Genomic DNA, 19,202 nt, shown 5'->3' with positions numbered 1-19,202 from the left:
CAGCATATATGGAACATGCAATAAATTCTAGTACTTCCATCTATCTGCAAAACATATAACTTAATATAACACTTTGATGGGGGAATAAAGTAATATCTTAGGATAGAGAATTCATTACTTATTTCTTTATTCATAGGAGAGTTAAGCCAGCCATTTTAAAAAGTATGTTTTCATTCAGTAATATTAGCAAGGGACATAGGTAAAACAAAATGCAAGGTTCTTTTTATATTGTTTGAAAATTTCATAATACATATAACATGTTTTGGTCAAATCCACAGCCCAGTCCTATTCCTCCAGTTCCTCCCCCAGACCCCCAACTTTTCCCTCCAAGGGTTCTTTAAACGGGTGTAGCACATGTTCCTGCTGTTCTGGAAAGTATTTTTAGACTTGGATATAATTCTGTTGGATTACTAGAATAACAGTAAGTTATTATATATTAACCCAAAAACAAATAATTCTTTTAAAATGTGTATCATTAATAATTCTATTTGCAAAGGAAACCTAGGCACTTTACATGGAAATATACTTTCTGGTTCAGAAATTTAAGAAAATTCTGGTTTTAACAAGGTATTTTTCTAGACTACAGAAATTATTTAAATCATATTCCAGAAAGCCACACATTAGAAAGCAATTTAAATTCATAATATAAAATCAAGCAGCTCACTCTTTTTTTCTTTTGTAATTGTGAGTGGAAGTTAGACTATGATAATAAGATTTTACTCTTAATAATATTATTTTGTACTCATACTCCAAGAATGTTTGAATACATCAGAGGAAACATTATTTGCCTCATTAATCTTTATTATCCCATGTGAGGAGGTTAAGGCCGAGCATCACTTATTTAATATAGAAACCTCGAAATAGACCAAAGCAGTGCCTTAAGATTCCACCACAGATAAAGACAAATCAAGCAAACTCTCTGCATTATTGAACTGAAACTAGGTTTGGTTTTAAAATATAATGGGGAGGGGAGCTGGAGAGATGGCTCAGTGTTTAAGCACACTGACTGTTGTTGCAGAGGACCTGGGTTCGAGTCCCAGCACCCACATGGTGGCTACGAACCGTCCTTAACTCCAGTTCCAGGGGACTCCAAAGCTCTCTTCTGACCTCCACAGCATTGCACGACATGGGTGCACTCACATACATGGAAGCAATACACTTATACACATAACATAAAAATAATAAATAAAATATTACATACATATAATAGAGGGGCAGAATTATAATATCAGAGCTATTTGATGATATAGGAAGGAACTGTTAAGAATTCTGAAATGTATCGGTCAGGAATCGATGGAGATAATAATAATACCTCAGTAACAATGGTTTGCCTTTTACTAATTTGTCTATTGAAAATATACATGCTGTGGGCTGGAGAGATGGCTCAGTGGTTAAGAATACTGGCTGTTCTTGCAGAAGACCCAGGTTTGAATCCCAGCACCCACATGGTAGCTAACAATTGTTTGTAACTCCAGTTCCAGGGGATCTGGAGGCTCCTCTGTCCTCCGTGGGCATTGCACGACACGGGTGCACTTACGTACATGCAGGCAATACATGAATACACATAAAATAAAATAATAAAAAATAAAATATTTTTTAAAAAAGAAAATATACATGCTGTATACACATGTTGTTTTAAGATTTCCTGTTTTCCTATTTTCTGTTTAAGGGAATGATGACTTTGAAGTTTACATGTTTTAGAATTAAAAATCAAAACCCAAAGTATTTTAGCTTCCTTATTGCTGATGTCTAAGACAATTTCTTTTTCCATGGATAGGAAACTTGTTTTTTGCTGACTCCAATGCAACAAACATTCTTCTTTGTTCTCTGGGCAGTGCCTATGATCAGAAGCCACAAGTGGGAATGAGGCCCTCCAACCCCCCAACACCATCCAGTACTCCAGTGTCCCCACTACATCATGCATCTCCAAACTCAACTCACACTCCGAAACCTGACCGGGCCTTCCCAGCTCACCTCCCTCCTTCGCAGTCCATACCAGAAAGCAGCTACCCTATGGACCACAGGTAAACTGCATAAGCCATTTCTAACAGAACAAAACAAAATAGAACAGATTTCTGCATTCCTGTATAAGATTTCTATTACCAGTTCTGAACACCTATAGTTGTGTAAGGTAAGCATATTCATTTTGCATATCTGAACCAAATATTTTTAGCAAAAACTTGTTCTATCTATACTTATAAATAATTTGTGGAGATTTGCAAACATACCTTTTATAAACATTTAAATTGGTTGCTAAAATAGAAAATTATCTATAGATTGACATTTGAACATTATTCTTTCATTCTGCTTAAATTAAATTGCTTCACTTAAACTTTAAATCAGATCACCTCACTTCTGTGAACATCTGTGTACTTGTTCTGTAGTTAGGAGACTAATTTTAGTAGGTAGCTTATGGGATTAGGCTCTTTACCTTTGATTAAATAGTTTAGTTCTACAGTCTTACAGAATATAACTTATTTGATTAAAGCTGTTTGCTCTTTCAATGAATTTTTAATGTCAGACCCATGACTGTGGACTTAAAGAGATAGCTGCTGAATGAGTGTTATTTAGAAATGAACAAGGCATGAATTGGGTGGGGAACTTGTTAGGAGACTGTGGTGGGAGCTTGTTGACTTCTAAAGATGGAGAAATACATGTTTCAATAAAATACTGGAAGAAGTGCTACCTTACTACATGAGTTAAAACACAGGCTGATTGTATGCAGAGAAGTTCTTCCCTTCTGCTTCATGTAACCAGTGACTTCCTGGTAAATGTTTAACAATAGTCTCCTTGGGAAAAAAGCACAAAGACCTTATCTGTAGCATGCATTGAGTTGATGATGTAATACTGCCTCATGTCAGACTATGAGCTATCTTTGTGGCAGCCCTGAATACTAACTGGAAAGAGATGTGCACTGGTACAGTCCTACGCAGTATTTGTAGCCTACAGATACAGTAGATGTAACAGCAAGCGCTTAAGCCGTAGAAAAATAATCAGGAAATTCAGAGTTTTTAGTTTCTTCTGCCTTTCTGTTGTACACCTACCTTTAATCTCAGGGCTGTGAAATTGAATTCATTTCATTAAATGAAAAATGCATTTAACATTTGTCCCCCTTGCCCTAATTCCTGATCATTTACCAGGAAACAGAACTGTAACTGACTGAGAGATATCATTGTAAAAATAATTCAGGACTCCTCCCAATTGGTTACAGGCAAATCTGAATATAAAGGAACACTTTCTAGACCATTTAATGGACCCAATCTTAAATTCAGAAACTCTTTGGTATAAAGGAATAGAATAAAACAATTTTCTCCAGTATGAAACCAAGCAATACTTTCTACCTTTCTTTGCATCACCAAATCGGTCCTCCCATGTGCTTTCCTTACTAAATGCCCCCTATTGTCTCTCTCTTCCCACCGGGTAGACTTCAGACTTTGTCAGAGGGAAATGCTATGTGCATCTGTGTAAACAGCTTTATAAACAGCTTTTAAGATGGAAGAATGCTTATTGCAGGGTGGGCCATTAAACAGAAAGACATTGTACAGGGCCAAAAAGAAATCAGGCAGCGACAACAAAATAATATCTTTTTGTGTTTTCCACTTCAGAAGACTTCCCGGAGTTCTTCATAACTGAGTCCTTCACAGTGCCAACAAGTGTCTGAATTATAGATCATGTTGTCTGCCTCTGTGTGGGCCAGTTATCTCTCAGGGAAGGTGACTGCTGAATAAGCAGTATGCCTGTGTTTAGATGACCTAACTGGAAACGCTTTAGCCAAATCCATTTTAGTTTCTCAACTTGAAGTCAAATATTTGAGACTGAGAACAGCCAGCCCGGAAATACTAGAGGGAAGCTCAGGGTCTTTTCCCACTGCCTCCCAACTGAGTTTTGAGTACAGTACCAGCTGCCACTCCCAGGAAAATCTCTGAGGCCTTATGTTTCTGATAAGGATTTCTTAGAGGGCTTAGACCAACAAACGACAGTCCTTCAGTAATAAATGGCAAGTTTGCACGTGGAACAGATCCTTTTCCCACATAGCCCCCTCCAGCCCAGGCGCCCCACCTCATTCTGGAAACCGGTTGTGGCCAGCTGGCTGGCACTCTGCTTCCTTTCCCCAGCCTCACTTGCACACCTTAGACTGGCTCTTTGGCACTTTGTGCAAGAGCCCTGTCTCTTTTCCTTAGTGGTGCCCCCCAAGCTTTACTCACTAATTCATTAGCATTTTGTTCTCACCCATCAACCTTCTTCCTCAGTCACTTCTTTGCCATTGGTCAGTGGCTCACCAGAATGACTCTGAAACCAGACAGCCTGGGGGGGGGGGGAAGCATGTGGTTGATATCAACATGATCTCTAGCAAATACAAGAACACGGTGCAAATCAGGTTGACTGGTCAGATCAAATGGCTTGGTTCCTTACAAAGCTTTCAGTGTAAGCATCATTACCTTCCTTTTAAGGCTTCACAGGAGCCAGCTTCTTATTTTATCTTCAAGTTACAATTCTGATTCACTCCTTGACAGTTCTTAATGATAATTTCTGTTTCCTTTTTTGGCTAATGAAATAAGCAAGAGAAGGGAAATGAATGCAGTGCCAGTCAGCCTGTTTTGTAATAGCCGAGTTTCTAAGTTTATTTTCTGCAGGTGTAGGTAGAAGTTCAGTGTTTTCCACGGCAGCCGGTGAGCCTGGAGTTAAATCCCAGGATGGAGTGTTCTTAGGAATATTAAAGCAATTGCTTTGCCATTCTTTGACTTATACCTTATTTTTATTTAACGTTACCAAAATTAAATGCTAACTTTCTAAATTAAAGTCTCAGGAATGCTTTTAGTGGGGGATTATAAGCTAATATTTGCTCATAGATATGCTTCAGAGGCTATTTTTTAAGCACTCCTGGGGCATTTTTAGAGCACTTTTAAATCTTTAATTAACCCACATCTTTGTGGTGGGTCAATGATATTATGGATGAGATACACGTAACAGAATGCTGTGTGATCAGCCAAGTGTTACCGAGAAGGAAGGACACGGGACTCAATCTCAGCTTCCTCTTAGGTCTTAGAACTTCCTCATGACCTCACTGTTTGACTTGCCCCAAATCTGGGCAGGGAGTTAATAGTCATTATCTTCATTTTGGGTGATTAGCTATAGATTTTATGCTTCTGTTTTAATCAGCCTAACTTGTCTGGAGCTCTTGGAGTTAGAATACCCTTGACAGCAAAGAGATGATCCTAACAAAAAACAAAGCTTAAAGTTCAGTCCCCATAATACCAAGGTTTATTTCCTACAAGAATACAATGTTACTTAGGACATTGTTGAAGAATTTAAAGCCCTGCTGATTTGAGAAGAGGTTCAGCTCTCTTAGGCTTTCTGATGGTTATGGAAGGAAAAGCAGTAAGTAGGTTTTTGTCTGGGTGTTCCTTTGTTTTCTGATTAGCATGATGACAGAGTTGAAGAGAAGGAATGAAGGCTTGAGTTCAGATTCTATTTTTCCTGCTTATTTTTATGTTAAATAATTTGAGAAGTATTTCATCTAGAAGTTATATAAGTGCTCCAATTAGCTTTAAATTGGTCATTTTAGCTGTTAAGGTCCATATTTATTCAAAATAGTTCATTGTTTTCTGACAGTACTTCATAGCACACCTTGACCTGTGTGATATACTGAAATGTTTATGATGTCCTCCTGTTATTAAAAAATCATAACATCACTGTACTTTTAAAGACAAGTCTCGGCTTCATTAAATCCATATGCCTGGGGACATTTGGTAATGAGTTCAGTCATTCCAGTTAAGAATTATGCCAGTCCTTTGAAGGCTATTCTGTGTTACCATTTCATCTGAAACACACCGTCTTCTTCTTCTACAGATTTCGCCGCCAGCTTTCAGAACCCTGTAATTCCTTTCCTCCTTTGCCAACAATGCCAAGGGAAGGCCGTCCTATGTACCAACGCCAGATGTCTGAGCCAAACATCCCCTTCCCACCACAAGGTTTTAAGCAGGAGTACCACGACCCAGTATATGAACATAACACCATGGTTGGGGGTGCGGCCAGCCAAAGCTTCCCCCCTCCTTTGATGATCAAACAGGAACCCAGAGATTTTGCATATGATTCAGGTAGGCCCATCCTTTGTTGGAATTACATGTAAATCATCTTTTTACCTCCCTTCTCCATTTGGTTAGTGTTGTCAGAGTGGGTGGCTTCTGACCATTAATTTTTCAATGGTGTTTTTCTGATTCAATACCACGTTCTAAACTTTGTACAGGTGGAAGAGTGGGTTTTTTCTTTCTCTTATTTTGTATAGTCATGCTGTTTAAAAACAATATGCATAATGCAATATTCTTCTATAGTGGCATTTACTGATTATAACTTAAAAATTATTGATGCCAAAGATTCCAATGATCCAAAAGTAAAACTTCTTACAGATTAGAACAAGAATAGAAAAAGCTAGATTTAGCATTCTTTCATAGATTTTAGCTTTGTCTCAAAAAAGCTAGAAATTACTACCGAGTATCATCTGTCAGGAGAGGTGGGTCTTCCTGAAGGTAAGAAAGACTTAAAATAGATTCCAAATGTTAGCCCTAGTTTTACCCACATTTAATTTTGAAACTCAGAAAATTACTTAACTCATCTCTCTTGATTTTTTTGCTGTTATAATCTGGGAAATCAGGATATAAGTTTTTTACACATCTAGGAATTTCAAAAAGATGTGTGAAGCAAGGGGTGCTTCAATAAGAAAAGCCCCACGCACCTGTAAAATTTTATTGCTAATATTATTGTAACCAGGTCAGTAGACAGTTTTAGATGTGGAGATATTTGAGAACAGTGCAATTTCTTTTTGTATGGATGCAAATGTATGAGCATTTCTTATGAAGAACCGTTGCTTCCGTGACAACTTATTTCTGCTTGAGGGGAAAAGTAAAAGAAGAAAACTGTTTCCAGGTTTTACATTTCTAACTTGCATAAAATAACTTGCTTTATTATGAATTGCTTTTAATGCTCAACAGAAGGGAACCTTGGGACCTACAGTTTCTCCCTCTGGCTCCCTGCAGTTGCTTCCTCATGGAGCAGGGCCATAAGGACTAAGGGGACTGACTTCTCTGAGACATGAGCCAACTTCGAAAAGCCCAGTAGCTCCCCAAGACTGTGAATTTCCTGCCCAACTGGTCCTTTGTGCCTGAGCAGATGCTCCTCGGACCTTGTTTGCTGAGGGCAGAGCATTTGTTCTTGGGCTATACCTAGTTTTGGGGTCCTTGGGGGGATCTGTTTAAAGAGAGAAGGGGTCAGAGCCACCAAGGATCCTTAAGTTTGTGTGTCAGGCCTGGATAGGCATGGCACAGTGTTAGGTTGAGGGATGGGAAGGTAATGGGTCAGTCTCCGCAGATACATTGATTCCATCCTGGGAATTTTAAGAGGTTCAAAGTTAAAAGTGAGATTTGCCCTAGACTTGTGTGTTATTATCATGGTATGTTTTCAAAGATAAGGAATTAAGAATATATCCATTTTGCGGCTGGTTTAGAATTTAGAAAAATAGGTAAACCCAGAAATGAGGAACTTTATTTGAATTCTTGCCACATTCCCTGAACTTTAGGGTCTTCCTTGAAATACTAGTGGTTTGAGTTTAGAGCTTTTTCATATCTGTCCATGGACCTCCATAATTAAAAATCTTTCAAGTCAGAGGACTTTTCTAAGATAGGAAACATTTCTGTCAATTTAAAATTCTTTTAGCTGTTATCCTTACCTCCCAAATCTTACTTTAATTTGATTCAGTGTTTTTGATTTGTCAGTGATTTTAAGAAAGTATAGATGGGAATTACATAAATTAGCTCAAATAGTCATTCAAAGAGACTTGTATAGCATGGTATTAAATGTTTCTCTGTGTGTTTCAGAAATGTGCTTTATATGTATAATGACACAGCAGCACCAACCCTTTTTCTTATTCTGTAATTTGTTCCACATGTATCTTCTCATGTTTCTCTTACAAACACATTGAACATGGAATTGAACATGTATGCCACGCGAACCAAGCAGGAAGAGATTTAAGGATTCTACTGAAGACAAAAATTTAAGGACTTGTTCTGTAAGGGTTCATTGCATTATCTGTGGGTCACGAATAACAGGGTTGTTAGAGTCAGTCATGTGTATGTCTCCAAAGTGCAGCTCCTGTCACTCATTAAGTCATAGTCCAGCATCCTATCTAAGACACATGCATGTTATGTCAGAAGACATATGTATGCCATGTATCTTACAACTGGCTGCTAAAATATTGTTTAATATTTTAATATTATTAATTTTATACTATTCCATCAGTTATATTTTAAAGCGTCAAAGTTTCTCATCACTTTAAATTCTTATTTCAGTTTCTCCAGGAGGAATCAGCTCTTTTTTATTTGAATTGCTAAATGGTAAGATTGAGCTTTTGGATATGTTTTAAAAGAGTGAAGATTAGGATATGATTTCAAAAACCAACATTTATCTGCTGATATCAAAATGCATTTTGCTGCTATGAATTTGAACCTCTGCATATGTCATGTATTGCAAACAGAAAGTATGGTCTATGGATATTTTGTTTGTTGTCATTAGCTCATGAGCACAATAAGCAACCTTTGAGGAAATCTAATGCATTTATCATTGAATCTCTGCTCTCTCTTTTTCCTATTGGTTTTGAACCAGTAGCACATTAGGAAGTACTTTATATGTGATTCAAAAACAATGCAAAACAATGTTGTTATTGTTTTTCTAAGCTGGTTAATCCAGAATCTGTGATGGGAAGATGTCATTTCAGAAGGCCTCTAGGACTCTTTATTGCTTAATTCAATGTATGATAAATGTTGTGACAATAAAAGATGTCTTGAAAGGGAAGAGACAGCATGATTGTCTCTAATAAAACCTGACATTAATTATGACATGGGAAATGGAAGGTCTATTAGTTATAATTATAATTACAGGAATGCAATTTCAACTGCTGAATATTTAAGAAAAAAAATACAAAATATTATATTATTAGAGTAGAAATTTTTATTCAAGGGAGGAGAGAAAAAAAAAAAAAACCAGAAAACTTGGATCAGACGGCAGAGAAGACCTAAGGAACAGATATTTAAGGAACTACTTTGTTGATCTGGCACAGAGGGAACCTGATTATTTCATGGTGCTATACAGGAAAAGTTCATCTCATCGGCTGCTGTTGGCTTTGCTTCTGTTTGGTACCCAAATAGCGAGCATAAAGCACCATACAGATTTTATTGTTTGTTAGTTGCCTTTCTAAAACCCAATATAATTTCTTGCTCAGTGGCAAGTGACCACGTAATATGTGTGGAGTGTTTCATTTGGCGTGCACAAAGCAGAATGAATCCCTTATGCAGCAGTCATGATCACACGCTTGTAGTGGTTTGCCCATTTTTGTGATTGTCTGTGTCATTTTGAATGCCAATGAAACACGTACTTTACTATTCATTTTCTTTTTATAGTTTTGAAATTGTCTTGTCGTATAACCCCAGGTTGGCCTGACTCTCACCGATTAGGCCAGGTTGACTTGAACTTGCCGCAATCCTCCTGCTTAGCCTCCCGAGTGCTGGGATCATAGCACTAGATATCATGTGTGGACTGTCATACGTGGATTAGACAATGAATTTTATTTCTAGTCCTTAGTTTAGTATACAGTTCATGGTCTTTCTATGTAATTGGTCACTTTAAAGGGAAATAACTATCATTTACTTTAATGTGAATTAAGTATTTCTGCATGGTATTCGAAGACTCCACATAGGACCTAAGTAGGATAGGGTGGAGTCATTGATTTTCAGACTTTAAAATGCTATGCTTTACCTAATTTGGGGACAAAGATATTTAACATGAGCTAGTGATCAAATTTTACTGTCATTTTAGATGTTTTCACTACTTTGAGGGAGCAAACCATAAGACCTCAAATGATATGATTAAGGTGTACTCTACTTTCTTTTACATTTACCTCAAACATTTTAAAGAATCGAGATTAACAAAGAAGTGGCCCTTTACAGTAATTCTTTCAGCAAAGGCTCAGTAATAATTAAGAGAAAAAGTGGCAAATTAATAGCCTACCTAGCTTCAGATTCCTTGTGTGAACCTTGAATCTGTCTGAACCTTCTTACCGGACTTCCAATTTAAAAATGTTGAAAAGGGATGCATCCAATGTAACCAGAACAGAAGGTTTGAAACTTACATCAGCTGCATCCACTTTTCATGAGTAAGCCTGTGAGCTTCTGCAATATCTGAAACAGATGTAAGAAAACTTCATGTGCCATTTTCATCCTTCATTTCAAATCCACCCATTCTTCACCCAGCACCCCTCCCCCAGTCCCCATATATTTCTTTACCGCTTAAGAAGGAAAAAACCCTTACACTTAAAGAATTATTTTCTGTCATCAGCTTGTAGAAAAATTATGTGTAGGCAGTTAAATAGTAAAATAAATATCACCCAAATATTTACCTCATGTTAAATATGTTAAAACTGGAATATGTTTAACTTTTCTTCTGGTGGAGCTGCCAGCTGTGTCTACTATTCCCCTGAGCCTCAGCTGGCACTTTAATAAAGAGATATGAGCACTCTTGAATTTCAGAAACAGGGAGAGGAGAAGAATCTTATATTATACGAATACCGCTGTGTTCTCTGTGTTGGTGGCTCGCCTTCCTAAGCACTTAGATGGAGACGGTGTAGTGAGGCCCTAATGCTACAGGCAGCGAGCATAGCCTTGGTTTCTTCCTGCAGAGTTTATAGTATGGTTTTAAATTGAAGCTTATAAGATGAAATCACTGGGTATGACAATGAGGGCAATGTGATTATTGTTTGCATTTTTACAGAAATACAAAATGCCTTAATTGTTTGGAGATGACTTTCATTCACTGATTAAACTTGTAAAACACTAAAGAAAAAAACACAAAGAGGTTAAAATTATTCATTTGTGTATCTCTAAATTATGACTATTGTGATTGTTACTTTACTTAGAGCAGTATCTCAGAGTTCTGTTATCAGTGATGGAATGCTTAACAGAAACAACAGAAAAGGAGAAAGGATTTATTTTGGCTCCAGCTTTCACAGATTGGTCTATAGTCCTTGGGTTCTGGGCACAAAATATCGTGGCACTGGGAATACCTGGAAGGGGAGGTTTTGTTGCCTATGGTCAATCGTAATCACAGACACAGAAAGAGGAGAATCTGGGAACCAGATAAAACTTCCAAGTTTTGTCAGGCACTCCTCTAGTGGCTGATTTCCTCCAGCAAGACTCTGTCTCCTAGTTTCTACTGCTTCCCAAAGAGAACCACCTGCTGGAAAACAAGTCCAAGTATTTGGGCTTGTAGTTCAATAATTTCATATCCAACCCATAGCATGAGGATATTATTTGCCTACAGAGACATACATTCTACCAAAATTAACTTCAAACACACCTTCTAGTAAATGCCCTTCTTTTTTCAACAATTGGTATATCTGGAAAGCAAAACTGTTGTCCACGAAATGCAAAGAATGTATTGATGACAAAAGGAAATTATTGAAGAATGCTAATAAAGTTAGATATAACAAAGGAAGTAGAAAGTAAAAGTAATAGATATTTATTGAACTATTCTAGGACATTATAAACTAGTAGGCTTCATTATTTTCAAAATGCAAGACCTGCCATGCATAATTTCCTGATCTAAACATTTTCACACCATTGGTAGTTTAGAGATCTGATACTGAAGAAACCATTTTTCCAATTTTAGTCATTTTTAAAAAATCAAATCAAAGTTGGAAATCTATTTAGATAATTGTGTAAACAGGTAGGATGTTTCTCTGGTCATATTCCCTAAGGAGGATAGGAGAGACCTTCCCAATGAGCAACCACAAGATTATCTCTATTCACCTCCTTTTAGGTAGAAAGGAACCCTAAAATGGGGAAACCACAACCTCTAGAACTTTCTAACGCCTAAAAAATTATAGCTGTCCTTTCATGTATGATGGAATTACATTTTTTCAACCCACCTTAGAAAGAACATGTAAGTAAAAAATGCAACTAATACATCTAACTTACTCAACAGTATAGCTTAAGAATAGTACAGTATCACAGTTCATCTATGCTCGTGATCACGTGACTAATAGCTGCAGCATGTGAGACTGCTGCCCAGCATCACAAAGTATTCTACTACATTGTATCTTTGCTTTGGAAATTATCAAAATTAAAAATTGGAGCTATAGCTCTGACTGGATGCATGTTGCTCTCACACCACCATAAAACTAAGCCATTGTAAGTCAGAGATTTCAGTATAAATACTGAACCTAACCCTCCAACTAATAAATGTTTTTATATCTAGTCGCAAATAATTTTTAGGTTATATTCCATGTACTATTTTAATCAGGTTTAAAATATGTTGAGTCATGGAACTGATGCAGAATATTGAAATTCTTTTAAAAATATTTTATTTTTATTTAATTTGTATGAGTGTATTATCTGTATAAGTACAAGGGCACCCATGTTATGCATCATTTTTACTCAAGTATCTTTGAACCACTTAAAAAGTAATTGCTAAAAACTGTAAAATATCTCTTAAAGCTTTCAAAAATGTTAGAAAATCGATAATTCAGTATTGCTAATTAAAAGGCCTTATAATTGTATATATTCATTCCTGAGTGGTTTTGTTGTTTTCCCTATGGTGGGAATTGTCTTCCTACCTGCTTTCTCAGTTACTTGAACTTTATGCTCCAAGATAGGGCTATAATGTTCTTCTCTACCATTTGGTTTGGCTGGTATTAGAGGTTGGAAGCTAAATACTGAATTGTCATAATGCAATGATAGACAATTCTTCACAGATTTAAAACAAAGACTTAGCTGCTTCCTAGTTTCTCCTCTGCCCTTCTCCAGGCATGGTAATGCTTCCCTAATAAATTCATTGCTTGGGTGTGAAAACAGGTCTATACATTGCTTTAGGTCACCAAAAGACAAACAAGTTTTCTTTGTTCAAGAGTCAAAGCCCAAATTATAGATGGCTGATAAATCCCATGTGGTTAAGACCAACTCTGACAGTTCATTCCTGGGACTGTTCAGATTAGATGTTTTTGAGCATTACCATCTTTAGTAGTTTCCAGGGCAATGATGATGTGATTTCATGAACTCTGACTTTTTGTACCTGAGATGTTGACACTCCCACAGACTGAGTTCTGGCTCTGTTCCGTGTGAAGCATCATGTACTAAGGCCACGGTTTTTCATGGAATGGGGCAGCTCAGTTTTTCTCTCCTAACTTTACACTGTTGCCTAAAGAAATTCAAGTCGAGAGTCACTTGAGAATTTTAAAGAATAAGCTATTGATTCTTTGGAACATGTTAACATCCTATCTGCCCCTCTAGCATCCAAAGATAATTTTCTTTCACTTAGCCAGGGATTTGTGGACTAAAGGACCAATGTTTTAGGTGTGTCAATTGTGGAAAGTGACAGTGGTGTCTTCCTAATTGATTTTGCTATTATAATAGAGGTCATGGATTGGCCTTACAATCTGACTTTGTTTTTTACTACCTAGCATGCCTTATGGATTTTCCTCATTTACTTCTGAGTTAAAATAGTAAATCTAGAGGACACTGGCCTATGTTATCAGTTTTTCTAAGAAATGCTTCACTATGCTCTCAATCTACAGTTACAGTAAGTGGCCTTGGCGAGTGATTTGATTAGAGAATTGAGACTACAGTCTGGATTTACTCTTTATGCATTAACACAGGTCAAATGGACAGGGACTGCATTTTAAGTCAGTAATGGAAGGCTGAAGGCTGTCTTAAACCAATCATATCAGTTTTACCCATGACTGATTGATCCCTAGGGGCAGAGCCTTATAAGCATTTCTCTTACATGAATGGACTCCACAGAGGCTGCAGTTTCATTCATAAAATGGAGACAGAAAGGAAACACACACACATGCAGAAGCACACACGCACACACACAGTCTGGCTCTCTGGAATGTCCATTTATACAGAGCTGAAGGGTGTAGTGTTCCATCAGCTGCTGCTTTTGCCAGTTGACTGGAAGTAATGATTAATGCTCATTGGTCCTGCTTGCATGTAACCCGACACTATTTATGGCCTTGCAGTGTTCCTAATGTATGGTGAATGAGAAGGCAGCATTCTCAAATCAGAAACATAAACAGGAACTGGTGGGTCTGAATTCCATTCAAATATATCATCTCAGGCCCACAGTGTTTGTCTAACTTGGATTTTACAGGCAGGAAAGGGGGAAGGGAAGGATAATGTGCTTGTTAGTTGGACTAGTTTGGAAAAAGGGAGTTTGAAGGGGGTGGAGTATACTTTTATAGTACGTAATTTATAGTTTCTTTTCAAACAAAACAACCAGGACACTTAAGCTTAGAGTTGCTTACTGCCAGTGGGTGAACTGAACATATAACTGTTTTTATAAGTGGAACTGAGATTTGAAATGCAACAAAACAGTTTATGGACTGGATCTCTCTCTCTCTCTCTCTCTCTCTCTCTCTCTCTCTCTCTCTCTCCTTCTCTCCTCCCTCTCTCTCTGTTTCATGACTTATAAATGAGTCAAGAGTACCTTCTTTTCAAAAACACTATGCATTTGTATTTGAGTTCATGTTTTTGGATTTAAAATATTCTTATTAAGTGTTTTATTTTTAAGAATTTTTATACTAAGCAGAGTTTAGTATAAACAGAGGAAGAATAGTGTTTCATAAATACTTTCATTTAGGTAGGATATAATTAACTTAAAACAATTTTTTTTAGGTTAAATAGATGCTTGTTTTCATTGCGGGTAGGTTTCTATTTAATTGCTTTTAATATAGGCTGGCACATTTTATAAAGATAGGTAATTCAAATAGACATGAAAAGAACCAAAATCAAAACTGAAAAAGAGCAAGCTTGAGTCACTGTTATTAAACAGTTATTTAACTGTTCTCTGTAACTTATTTTGGACTTTTTGTGCTCTTGACTGCGTGTGAGTCCTGTTTGTTGCTTCATCTACATGATCTGTTTTTATTTATTCTTAATATTAAACAATAAAAAACCCAGTTTGTATAATATTTGAAAAATACAAACCCCTGAGCCTGATATCTATTTGCGATTTTTATTTCTATCATAGGGAGTAAATTTTGTGATTTTCTGTTGCTCTCAATTTCTATATTTATAAAGAAGGCTAATAAGCCCCTTCTCTTAGCATTTTTGTAAAGATTAAATATAGTTGTTTGTGAAATTCCTACTACAGTGTCTGGTTATAGTAAGGGTTTAGACAATAATACAGGATTTTCATTGGCATGGCATTTGTCTTATTTCATTGTGTAGATTCTTTCAAAAATCCCTAGTCCTTTAATGAAATGCCATTAGCCTTTCCAATACTTCAAACTTTGTATTTGGGGCTAGAGATCGGCTAAAGTCCTCATGTGCAAATTCAGTATACTGTGTCTGACACAGGGAAACATTCATGCTAAATGCCTTGCTAGTAGCATTTTATTTTTAAAGAAGCAGAACAAATTATCTGAGTATTGTAGGAATTCCAGGAAAGATGAAACCCAGACGAAAAAAACATGTCTTATGCACTCATCGAATCCTGCAGATTCCAACATGAGATAATTCAGTGTGGACGCTCAGCATCAGTTCTTCATTTGCAGAATATTGTTGTGGTCCATGGAGTTGGGTAATGGCACTAGTTCTCATATTTATGTCTAACCTTGTGTTAACTATCAGAATATGGCAATATCTGATAAATACTCAAAGTCACATTAATACTTGTGACTTCTGCCACGTCAAACTATCTTTAACTCCAGCTTCATTAAAATGATCACAGGCATGACAACTTACAAAATCCTTAGTTTAGAATTTCCCAAAAGTTTATATCTGCTTATTTTTTTTACTGTCCAAAAGTATCCCAGAGGCTTACAAGAGAAATTTGTGATTTAAGAGGTAAAATTGTATGCTGTTGTTTGAGACTATGCAGCTTTTATTGTTTAAAAAGATTTTAATTTACTTGGCTACATTTCTTTCTTCTTTTGATTTTATAAGCACTAGAAACACCAAATGAAGAGTGTATTTAGTTCTGTCCTGGTCATCAGTCTGTCAGTATAGACAGTGTATTTACTTTGATATCTGTAGATTTCACATTATTTGCTGAAAACCTCAAAGAGAAATATCCCATCTAATTGTAGATAAGTCAGCACTGAATTCATCACCCTTTAATGCAAAAGCCACATGCAACTCTTAACCAGTCTTTAAGACCACATGCAGGCTTTATTTTTAACTTTTACAAAAACTTTATTGAGAATTTCATACATGTATATAAAGTATTTTGATCAAAGCCATGCCCACTGCCTCCGGAGCTTCCAATACCTCCCATATCTCCCCATCACTTTTTTTTTTTTTCTGATAACTTCATGTACTCTTTCTTCTTCTTTAATTTTTTTTTTATGGGGCTTTTGGCTACTCTAAAATTCCCCACTCTGAAGAGGTAACCCTAAAACCTTTTAAGGATTAGACATAAGCTCCCAAATACTTTTGACATTTTTGGCCTTTGAAATAGAGTATGCTGCTAACAGTCCCAAGGACATTTTGACTTTTAGCCAAGAAACTGGCTACTTTTCTTTGGGGTCTTTTTACCCTAACTGCCTAGCCAATTCCTACCTCCTATTCTTATCACACCATCCTCTCATGGGGTTACCCAATTTGCCAATAAGGAATCGGTACACAGACCGTTCTGGCTTCTTCCTTGCCAAATAGGGATACAGGGTGAGGCAAATGGAGTACCCTTTCATTGGGTCTTATCTAAAAGACATCCAAATTGCATAACTCTTATCTCTAAGGGGAAAAGAAAGTCCTTGAATCGTGATTTGGAGACATGAAGGAGAAGTAAAGGCAAGAGTAATTAGCATTACAAGTTTTAGACATGGAACTAGAAAAAAATCAGAATAAAAATGTATATATATGCAAGCTTTGGAGGCTTCAGTGCAAACCTGAGAGATTCAACTGGTTATTATTATTGTTGTTATGTAACAAATTGCAGAATGCATATGTATTATCCCCTGAAGTAGCTGGGGATAAAATTCAGTAGTAGAATGCCTGCACAGTCAAGCAAGAAACACTGAGTTCAGTCCTAAGCATTGCCAAAAAAAAATCCACATATGAGATGCATTAACAATTAATGACACCAATTTCACTCAAGAAAGATGACAATTACAACTATTCCACCAAGTTTTTTCTTCCTTTGACTCATCAACTTCACATTTCACTGGTTGGTTTGTTTCTTCTCACTTCTTGTTAATGTCACATATTATAGTAAAATCTAATGGTTCTAGGACATAAATAACACAGCTTCATAAAGATGTGTGTAAATGCAAATACAAAAACACCCATGTTACCTTTCACTCAGCCTTTACATTTGACACATGGATACATTTGGTAAATTTAATTAAGAGAATGACATATTAGTTTCCTAAAAGGGATACTAATGAAAAAGATGTTTGTATATCTGTAGCGTTAGTGTAAGTTATTAACTCCAAAATAAGTACCAATAACAGTATGTCTAGTAACATGCGAAAGAATCCAAACACGAAGGCAAAGCAGCGAAGTTCTAAGGCCTTCTGGTTCTTATACACAGCTCAGAACATAACACTCTAGAGACTGATTAAGAGTTGCATGTGGAGCTGGCATGGCGGCGCAGGCCTTTAATCCCAGCACTTGGGAGGCAGAGGCAGGTGGATCTCTGTGAACTCAGTGTTTCTTGCTTGACTGTGCAGGCATTCTACTACTGAATTTTACCCCCAGCCACCTCAGGGGATAATACATGTGCACTCTGCAATTTGTTGCATAACAACAATAATAATTCAGGTTTGCACTGAAGCCTCTACCAAGCACATGTATGTATACATTTTTAATGAGTAGAGTAATTTTCAGAAACATATTTGGCAGAATACACTTTGGTTCTCTATATTTATTGTTTTTAATTTTCTCCCATCATCCAAATATATCGAACAGAGCCGGGTATGTTGGTTCATGCTTGTAATTCTAGTACTTGGTAGACTGAGGCAGGAGGACAGAACGAAACCCTGTCTCAAAAACCAATGAATGAATGACAAAAAGAACAACTCTGAGTGGACTTCACTGAGTTACATCACTTCCACAGGAGTTCAAGTGGATGGTTTATTTTTACATTGTACATTTAAATGAAAACAATAATAGGTTAAAATATAATCTTGAACTTCTATTTTGCTGGGATTTCTGATTTATGTTAAGACATTTGAAAGCTTAATTAAATTATATACTGATAAATCCTACAGGAATCTAACCAGAGGCATCATATGAAAGAGTCCCCACCCCATCCCCAGATTTTCAGAGGTCATTATATGAAATAATGACAGGTTTGCACACTATTTGGTAAGAGCAGCTTCGAATACCTCTGTCCTAGACAATCATGACAAATCTTTTCTCTGTGGGCCTGGTGTGTAGCTTTTAGAAACTTAGGCAAATGATGCCCTAAAGGGAAATTTTCAAATTGTACAAATGGACAGCAAATATGTAAATCAGAGGAGTGTCTGGCAGCTTTACATGTGCAAATTCAAAACTGCACTTTGTGGTCAAACCTTTGGTAAAGCTTCTCCCATCAGTATTGTATTTCTCAACATAGCTTTAAAATGTAAGACAAGAGGAGAAAGTGACAACCCCCCTCCCCCCAGCACGTTTCTTGCATATACATCTTAATTTGAAGTGGCTTTATAAAGTCACTAAATGCGAAGAGTAACCAAATTGTGCAGTTTGGAGCATTTAGAATACTTTATTCATCTTAACTCCACCTACATGGAGTGAAGCATTAAGACGCCAATAGCACTTTGCTGCTTTGAATTTTTATAGCATATTAGATCAGCTTTCATCACCATGAACTCATCTGTAACAAATTACAGGCGCTTTAATTTCTGTGAGCTGATTTGGTCAGTACTAATAACATGTTTAGAGCTCTCTGATCCCCAAGTTTCTACATCAATTAAAATTCTTTGTCCTAAATTTAATTTATATAATCCAATTTATATACTGACTTTTCAACTTTTAAGCCAGTCTTACTTAGGAACAAACGTCAAGGGTTAACATTATTTTTAAAAGAAGCTCAAAAAATATACCTTCAAATATTAAAAATGTCTAATGGAAATTCTGGCTTAGTCATAAATTTATAATGACTGTTCAATCAGTATATTTTAGATATCATAGATTAACAGACACATTTACAAAGAC

General features: G+C 36.6%; 1 protein-coding gene across 7 annotated transcripts in view; it reads left to right on the top strand.

The window, feature by feature from the left end:
• The window catches only part of Etv1 (ETS variant 1), a 97,940-nt gene that overhangs the window by 54,167 nt on the left and 24,571 nt on the right, over positions 1-19,202 (top strand). For all 7 annotated transcript variants that reach the window (XM_008828352.3, XM_008828351.3, XM_029561225.1 and 4 more), the window contains 2 exons: positions 1,836-2,024; positions 5,851-6,098. In XM_008828352.3, coding sequence (XP_008826574.1) covers positions 1,836-2,024; positions 5,851-6,098 — 437 coding nt within the window. The remainder of the gene's footprint in view (positions 1-1,835; positions 2,025-5,850; positions 6,099-19,202) is intronic.

The sequence above is a fragment of the Nannospalax galili genome, unplaced genomic scaffold (genome assembly GCF_000622305.1).
Source record: "Nannospalax galili isolate Female #2095 unplaced genomic scaffold, S.galili_v1.0 scaffold452, whole genome shotgun sequence".
Lineage (NCBI taxonomy): Eukaryota > Metazoa > Chordata > Mammalia > Rodentia > Spalacidae > Nannospalax > Nannospalax galili.
The sequence above is the reverse complement of the archived record's forward strand: the minus strand, read 5'-3'. Positions and strand labels throughout refer to the sequence as shown.